Source organism: Crocuta crocuta, unplaced genomic scaffold (assembly GCF_008692635.1).
Source record: "Crocuta crocuta isolate KB4526 unplaced genomic scaffold, BGI_CrCroc_1.0 scaffold149, whole genome shotgun sequence".
In the NCBI taxonomy this organism is placed as follows: Eukaryota; Metazoa; Chordata; class Mammalia; order Carnivora; family Hyaenidae; genus Crocuta; species Crocuta crocuta.
The window spans coordinates 4,062,750-4,071,105 of NW_027551561.1; the positions used below are offsets into that span (position 1 = coordinate 4,062,750).

At 61.6% G+C, this 8,356-nt stretch overlaps 1 protein-coding gene across 1 annotated transcript in view; it reads left to right on the plus strand.

The window, feature by feature from the left end:
• Positions 1–242: 242 nt before the first annotated feature.
• The window catches only part of GIT1 (GIT ArfGAP 1), an 8,669-nt gene continuing 555 nt past the window's right edge, over positions 243–8,356 (plus strand). The window contains 19 exon segments of the mRNA XM_077749838.1: positions 243–354; positions 633–766; positions 1,217–1,329; positions 1,455–1,560; positions 2,110–2,327; positions 2,413–2,507; positions 2,846–2,888; positions 4,623–4,649; positions 4,830–4,878; positions 5,314–5,386; positions 5,993–6,090; positions 6,472–6,583; positions 6,716–6,849; positions 7,015–7,167; positions 7,280–7,510; positions 7,512–7,580; positions 7,768–7,854; positions 7,951–8,024; positions 8,129–8,311. Coding sequence (XP_077605964.1) covers positions 243–354; positions 633–766; positions 1,217–1,329; positions 1,455–1,560; positions 2,110–2,327; positions 2,413–2,507; positions 2,846–2,888; positions 4,623–4,649; positions 4,830–4,878; positions 5,314–5,386; positions 5,993–6,090; positions 6,472–6,583; positions 6,716–6,849; positions 7,015–7,167; positions 7,280–7,510; positions 7,512–7,580; positions 7,768–7,854; positions 7,951–8,024; positions 8,129–8,311 — 2,111 coding nt within the window.

Consider the following 8,356-nt stretch of genomic DNA (forward strand, 5'->3'; position numbering starts at 1 on the left):
CCTAGCGTTGGTTCCTTTGCCCTCTCCATCCCTGATAAGGGGGCTCTGGCGCAGCCCCTCAGTGATGACGGCCAGAGGCTCAGCATGGAACGGCCTCTTGCCTGCCAAGATGAGGGCAGAGGCAGGAGCCCGTGGAGGGGTCCAGTGGGTCAGGCGGGCGGCCGGTGGTTCCAGCAGAAGCCTGGGTGCAGGAGAGCGTGGCACTGACCCAAACAGACACAGGAGCGTCTAGGACGTCTGGCATGCGGCATCAGTGTCACATCCCCCAGAGGACTCCTGCCTCCCTGGGGAAGCGCTGGGCCAGCCGTCTTGTTCCCTGGGAGAGACTGCAGAACAAGAAGACATACCCGCTGAGTAGACCCTGGGGACCACACATCGCCCCGCTCCCCCCCCCGCCACCAGGCAAAGATGTGTAGGAAGGGGTGCAGCTGTCAGTCACCTGCTGCGAGCCTTTGGGGAAATCCCTCCTACGCTTTAGCTCAGCTTCCTTGGCGGCGGCGGCAACCTGTGCCGTCCTGGCGGTCAGGTTCTAGGTACTTGGAGCGTGTGAGCATAGTGCAGGCCCAGAGCACTGCCCAGCGTGCACTGCCCGTGACCTGGCCTCCGCTGATCGTCGCTTCCCCCTCTGGCAGACCCTGGCTGGGCCTCCATCAGCAGGGGGGTGCTGGTGTGTGACGAGTGCTGCAGTGTGCACCGGAGCCTGGGCCGCCACATCTCCATCGTCAAGCACCTCCGCCACAGCGCCTGGCCCCCCACGCTGCTGCAGGTACGGGCCGGCCACGTGGGCACGCTTCCCCCGCACCCACACGCGCTGCTCGGGGTTCTGCGGCTTCCAGGGGGCGGCACCCACCTGGAGCAGAACCTACCCCCTGACCCTTTCCATCCATCATCCTTGCCGTGCAGGCGGGGGGCTTCCGAGACCGGGGTCTCACAGACCCGGGCTCTCGCCGCAGCTCTGCCACTTCCTCGCTTGGCCATGTAGCACTGAGCGAGTTAACCTCTCTGAGCCTTGGCACACTCGCCGTGCAACCTGAGGTGCTGAGCAGGCCCCACGGGCTTGGGTGGCCCGGCAGGCTGGAGGTGTGGTGGTTGGCAGGCACACGGCAGCCCCCTCGGCACTGCTTGCAGCCACGCCGGCTGTGGCCAGCTCTCGGAGGTGTTTCCCCCAGTACCCAGTGCACAGTGGGCACTCTCACTTGGCACTCCTTCCCTGCAGATGGTGCACACGCTCGCCAGCAACGGGGCCAACTCCATCTGGGAGCATTCCCTGCTGGACCCCGCGCAAGTGCAGAGTGGCCGGCGCAAAGCCAACCCCCAGGACAAAGTCCAGTGAGTTGGGCTGGAGGGGCGGTGGCAGGGGCTGCGTGCCGTGGGACTTGGGTCTGAGCGGTGGCAGGGGGACTAGCCTCTTCCGCCCTGCTCCCCCCCCATTTCCTCCTGTGTGCCCCCTCCAGCCCCATCAAGTCAGAGTTCATCAGGGCCAAGTACCAGATGCTGGCGTTTGTACACAAGCTTCCATGCCGGGACGATGACGGGGTCACTGCCAAAGACCTCAGCAAGGTCAGAGGGGCCCCATGGGGGGCAGACGGGCGGATCTCCCCTCCTGTCACCCACCACACCCCGAGGGCTTCTCCGTCACCACTAAGCCCCTGGCCCCAAAGGCAGCTGGCCAGGTTAGGCAAGAATAAGGGCCCAGAAGGGGATGAGGTTGCATGGCGGTCAGGCTGCACGTGGCCAAGGGGCCAAGGCCCCTCTGCCTCTAAGTGGACACAACAGGGCTAGAATTCCCTAGCTGCCATCCAAAAACTGGGAAAACTTGGGCCGGTTTCTTAGCCACTCGGAGCCTCAGTTTCCTCTGCTGTAAAATGGGAAAGAAGTAAGAGCACCTCACTCATAGAGTCTACCTCTTCCAGGCAGAGCCCATAGCACAGGTAGATGGTGACTGAGAGCAGCTATTATTGCTTGGCACTAAAGTCTCTGTGCTCCCTGACAACCCAACGTAAGCCGGGCCCGTGGAGCCGGTAGGAGTCCCAGCAGCTGCCTGACTTGGTACAGCTTGAGGAGGGGAGGGGCCCCACACACATTTGTTGCACACTCTGCTCCTTGCAGCAACTGCACTCTAGCGTGCGGACGGGCAACTTGGAGACGTGTCTGCGCCTGCTGTCCCTGGGGGCCCAGGCCAACTTCTTCCATCCGGAGAAGGGCACCACACCTCTGCATGTGGCTGCCAAGGCAGGGCAGACACTGCAGGCCGAGCTGCTTGTAGTGTATGGAGCTGATCCCGGCTCCCCCGATGTGAATGGCCGCACACCCATTGACTATGCCAGGTGAGGGTTGGATGATGGGCGAGGTTTGGGCAGGTGGGGAGAGTGGACTGCTGCGGCAGGGCTGAGCCATGCCCCCTCCCCACAGGCAGGCGGGGCACCATGAGCTGGCGGAAAGACTAGTCGAGTGCCAGTATGAGCTCACTGACCGGCTGGCCTTCTATCTCTGTGGACGCAAGCCGGGTGAGCAGAATGCGGGGCGGGCCTGGCTCGGCCAGGCAGGTGGGACCCAGACACACCCCAGCAGCAGGTGCCATGGTGACAGAGCCGGCTGGGGAACAGTGTTGCTAGGCGACCGGCTCCTGCGAAATTGATGAAGGCTCTGGGCTACAGCACACTGGGATAGGGAGTGGGGGGTGGGCATCACTTCCAGTCAGCTCCCAGGGCTCTTGGGGGTGACCTGCCCTCCTCCCTGTCCCCTGACACGTCTGGGTGCCAAGCTCTGCTCGTGGCAGTGAGGTGGGCTCCCAGCTGCTAAGGCCACCCAGCACCAGTGACTTGGCATTTTTATTTTTGTTCAGATCACAAGAATGGGCATTACATCATCCCACAGATGGCTGACAGGTGAGTGCCCACCTGATGCCCCTCCCCAGAGGCATTTGGATGCCATGTGAGTGCCTGAGCCCCAGAACCCCCACCCCTCCCACTCCCTGGGCTTTAGGGTCCCCTACCCCCTGGGGAAACAAACATTTCAGGCCAGTCCTCACTCCCTAATGCTGGGCCCCGAGGCAGGAGAGAGACGTCAGCTCAGCACATGGCCAACCACTGCCTGAGCCCCAGGCCATCACACACAGGCCTGAGTACAAGAAAGACCTGCCCCAGGAGTGGGGCTCACAGGGCTCTGCTCCAGTGGCGTTCACCCCACTGTTAAATCTTTAGACAAGCCTCTGCTCTTCAGTGAAAAGATGGTGGACCCCAGGGATTTGACTAACTTTGGGCCTCTGCCTTGTGCTCAGAAATTGCGGAGGGGCAGGAGGTGGGGGCAGGGTACGGCACCGCTGAGGTGTTTCTGCCTCTGACCTGCAAAGCCTCTGGGCGCCTAGGCCGTGGGGGTTCACAAGGTGGATGCTGGCGCCACCTGGTGGCCACCTCTGAAGGCTGTCTTCTTTCCAACCTGTGCCTGCTGGCCTGGATCCCAGAAAGAGGCCGCTTCCTCCCCCTCCAAAGACCAGTGTGGGCAGACGGGGATTGTCAGGCCTAGGCGTCTTGAATCCTTGAACCCAGACCTACTCTGTTCTGAGACTCCAAGAGTCCCTCCTACTTCTCTGGTCTTATTCTGCGGGGTGTGTGTACCTGCACGCTCGTCTAGTGTGTGTGTATAAACACGTATGGGCATGGATCAATAAAGTGTTAACTGAGCACCTGCCTGGTGCCAGCTGCTGTTCTTGGCCCTGAGACACAGAGGTAACTCAGACATGATCTCTGCCCTTCAGGAGCTCCCAGTCCAGAGAAGGAGGCAGCTTAGTCGGACGGCTGTGGGGAGTGCAGCAGAAGGCGTAGATGGGATAAATGAGAAACGCTGTACTGGGACCTGCAGGCAGTCGTGTGGCTGGAGCATAGTGTGAGAAGCAGGGACTCCCAGGGGCAGCCCTGGACTAGAAACAGGCGAGAGAACGGCCGGTCCTGTGAGCCCCAGCAAGTGCAGAGAGGTCCCAAGCACGGATATGGGGGCGTCAGCCCTGCCGTTTACGGGCTGTTTGACTTCAGTAACCTTAGTTATCTCGTGGAAGTGAAGGTGACGGTACCTACCTACGTTTTCTGGACCGTTGAGAGCATTAAGATAATGCACGCTAAGCACGTAGTGTATTTTTTAAGGGAGCTTTTTATTAAAGTGCAGTTGAAGTATCCATATCTAGGTTTCGTCATTAAGATGTTTTTAAGGCCAGGGGTAGTGTAGCCCAACGTGTCAAAAAGATCACCCGGGCTGCTGGGTGGAAAAGAAGGATTGTAGGGGCAAGACTAGAGGTAGAAAGACGGATGAAGCAACTTGCGAAGGCCCAGGCAAAGAGGGCTCAGTGGCAGAACCGGGGAAAGCTTGGCTGGGGCTGGAGGGTGAGGGAGGTTTCCAGTGACTTCCGGGAGCAGACGTTGGTGCTGGGTGAGCGGGTCACGGAGGGAGAGAGCAGGCTGGTCTAGGAGCAGGTTGGGAGGGGAGAGGAGTTCCGTTTTGCACCCTCCGGGTCTGGCGTGTGCACGGAGATGGGTCTGAGCTTGCCGTGAGAGGCACGTGCTGCCCTGCTCCTGGGTAATCGCTGCCTCTGTCCTATTCTTTCCAATGCTGCCTTTTTCTGGACTTAGATCTCGGCAAAAGTGCATGTCTCAGAGGTATATGGTGCCTGCCTCCGGAGCAGGCTCTGGAGGTTGGGGGCGGGGCGAGTGGGCGGCATTTGGCATGCAGCGTCTGGGATGTCGTCTTCCTGGGATCCCTGCATGTTTGGGAGTTACAGGCCGGGGTCTGGTCACCTCTTCTATCTGCCCGCCCTCATCTTCCTCCTCCTCCCACAGCCTAGACCTGTCCGAGCTGGCCAAAGCTGCCAAGAAGAAGCTGCAGGCGGTGAGTCTCCTTGGCCAGGCTCCTAATACTCGGAGCTGCCCCCGCCTCTGAGCCTCAACCCCGTCCTCTGAGCTGGTCTCCTTTTGCAAGTCTTTGACCTGCCCCTCAATCTAGCTTCCCTGCTTCCTCTCCCCCACCTCCCCACCCCTTGGCTTTGACCCTGGCTCTGCCCTCCATAGGCTCCCAGGCTCTAGCTCCACCTCTGACCTCCGAGGGCACTAACTGGTCTAATCTGGTCTCCCTGCCATCCTCTCCCAGCTTGAAGCTTGGCAGAGAGACCCCTGCCCCAGTTTCCAGTTCTGAGATTGTGGGGGCTGGGCGGCATAAAGGACACAAGCCACCTCCCACATCTTAGGACATCCTGGTTGACTTGGTCTTATCAGCACTGGGGACCAACTGATCCGACGAAGCCTGGGTCCCCCTTTTTGTCTCTAGCTCAGCAACCGGCTTTTTGAGGAGCTTGCCATGGACGTCTACGACGAGGTTGACAGAAGAGAGAATGATGCTGGTGAGCCGGGGGGGCATCTGAGGCCGTGGGGGGATGCGACAAGGGCACCTGCCTAGCTGCTGGCGCAGGGCCAGGGCCTGCGGTGGCTCTCGGGGCCTTCTGCTGGGACTGAGAAGGGAGACCTGAGGGGGTCCGCTCAGCAGGTCTGCAGAGCAGCCCCTGCTGGCTGGGAGCAGCCTGGGCCGCGTCCCCAGCCAGGCGGAGGCAGCCAGCCCGTTCCTCCACCCCCAGCCCTGGACTGGGGCTCATCTCTGCGCTGGCTGCCTCCCACTTTGGCTCGCTCCCCAGTCCCACTCCGCCCCCCTACATCACTCCTTCCTGGCCACAGCCAGATCCCCGCCCAAACCCTGGGCTGGGCCTGGCAAGAAGTAGTCACTTCATTCTGGTCGTCGTCATTGGCCTGGCCCGGCTCGCCGGCCTCGCCCAGCCGTGCCCTGACCCAGTCTTGCCTCTGGTGTCTGAAGACCACCCCCGTTCTGAACACCAGCGCCCGGTGGATGTGGGGAGGATCGAGGAAGGCGGTGCCCCGCGCTTCCCCACCTCCACCCTGTGGGCCTGGCCGCCGCGGATGCTCTGGACGATCTGCTCCCTGCTCCTCTCCTGCAGTGTGGCTAGCCACCCAGAACCACAGCACCCTGGTGACAGAGCGCAGCGCTGTACCCTTCCTGCCTGTTAACCCCGAATACTCGGCCACACGGAATCAGGTGAGGGGGCCGGACAGGGGGCCGGGGTGGCCTCCTCCCCTCCAACTGAGCCACCAGGTGCCCCTGCTGGGGTCGCCGGCTTTGTGGGCCCTGCCCTTCCTTGCTGGCTGTTGTGTGGGCTTCTGCCTAGGCCTGCTCTTCTCCTCCCCTGGCCCAGGCCTCCTTTGGGGCCCCACTGGCACTGGGATTTGGAAAAGGGTAAGAGGCTGGTTTTTTTTTTTTTTGAGCTCTTGCTAAGCAGGGGAGGACACTCCAGCCTCTTCTTGAGAGTTTCCCAGACCCCGCAATCTGGCCAGCTGAGCCAGGTAGCAGGGCATGGCCTTGCCGCTTGGTTCCCACCTCCATCTGTCAGCTGTGAGCCGGGTTCTTTCTGCTTTGCAGGGGCGACAGAAGTTGGCCCGCTTTAACGCCCGAGAGTTTGCCACCTTGATCATTGACATTCTCAGCGAGGCCAAGCGGAGACAGCAGGGCAAGAGCCTGAGCAGCCCCACAGGTGGGAAGGGTGTGGATGGGGCTGAGGGCAGCGGGCACTTTTCTAGTATATTCTCTTCCATGGCTCCTTTCTGGGATGGCATGATAGAAGGGTCGTGTGGCGGAAGCCTGAGTGACTGGACTGTGTCCTCAGACAACCTCGAGCTATCTGCGCGGAGCCAGAGTGACCTCGACGACCAGCATGATTACGACAGTGTGGCCTCAGACGAGGACACGGACCAGGAGCCCCTGCGCAGCGCTGGTGCCACTAGGAACAACCGTGCCCGGGTCTGAGCACTGCCCCTCCCCTGGCCTCCATTAAGGCTCAGCTCTATCCCCTTGTAGCCCAGGGCTTCGGGGACAAGCGGGCTGGTTGCGGCCTCGAGGACAGTCTTCTGGGGGCATTTGCCCCCCTGTCCCTGAAGGCTGACCAACTTCTGTCTCACTCTGCAGAGCATGGACTCCTCAGACCTGTCCGATGGGGCCGTGACGCTGCAGGAATATCTGGAGCTGAAGAAGGCTCTCGCTACCTCTGAGGCAAAGGTGCAACAGCTCATGAAGGTCAACAGCAGCTTGAGTGATGAGCTCCGGAGGCTGCAGAGGGAGGTAAGGGCTGCAGCGTCGGTAGGAGCACCCGTGTCGGAGAGGACCCCCTGCCCCCGGAGGTGGGGTGCTGCCTGGACCGTCTGGAGGTTCTGACCCCACTGTCCACTCTCAGATCCACAAGCTGCAGGCAGAGAACTTGCAGATCCGGCAGCCGCCCGGGCCGGTGCCCACACCCCCACTGCCCAGCGAGCGGGCCGAACACACACCCATGGGGCCTGGTGGGAGTGCCCACCGCAGGGACCGCCAGGCCTTCTCCATGTATGAACCAGGCTCTGCCCTGAAGCCCTTTGGGCCCCCCCCCGGGGACGAGCTCTCTACCCGGCTACAGCCTTTCCACAGCGCTGTGAGTTNACCCCCAGGAGCTGGAGGAGGATGCCATCTATTCAGTGCACGTCCCTGCTGGCCTTTACCGGGTAAGGAGGGCGTGGGGGAAGCGGAGCCAGTTGTGCACCTCGGTCCTGAGCGCCAGTGGGGGTCAGGCTTCGTGCTGCTGCCGGGCACAGGAATGACTAGATACACACGGTCCCTACCCTCGCTGCTGGGAAGCTGGAAGGCGGGGGGCAGGGAGGGGAGACTGACTCCAGCCCTCCTGGGTTTCAGATCCGGAAGGGGGTGTCGGCCTCATCCGTGCCCTTCACCCCCTCCTCCCCACTACTGTCCTGCTCCCAGGAAGGAAGCCGCCACACGGTAAGGTTCCCATCCCCAGGGCCCAAGGGACAGGTGCTGGGCTGTGTGAGTCTGCGAACGTTAACCTCACCCACTGCCCCTTCCCTGCTCCTGCAGAGCAAGCTTTCCCGCCACGGCAGCGGTGCTGACAGTGACTATGAGAACACGCAAAGCGGGGACCCGCTGCTTGGGTGAGGCAGCCCAGGGAAGGCAGCAGAGCGGGCTCTGGCGTGGCTGTGAGGGTACAGGCAAGCAGCCTCACCCCTGGGCGGTCTCTTTCTAACCCCAACCTCAGACTGGAGGGGAAGAGGTTTCTTGAGCTGGGCAAGGAAGACGACTTCCACCCCGAGTTGGAAAGCCTGGATGGAGACCTTGACCCTGGGCTTCCCAGCACAGAGGATGTCATCCTGAAGACGGAACAGGTCACCAAGAACATTCAGGAATTATTGCGGGCTGCCCAAGAATTCAAGCATGACAGGTATAGGGGGTGGGATGCAGGGCTCACAGCAGCCCCTGGGTGTTG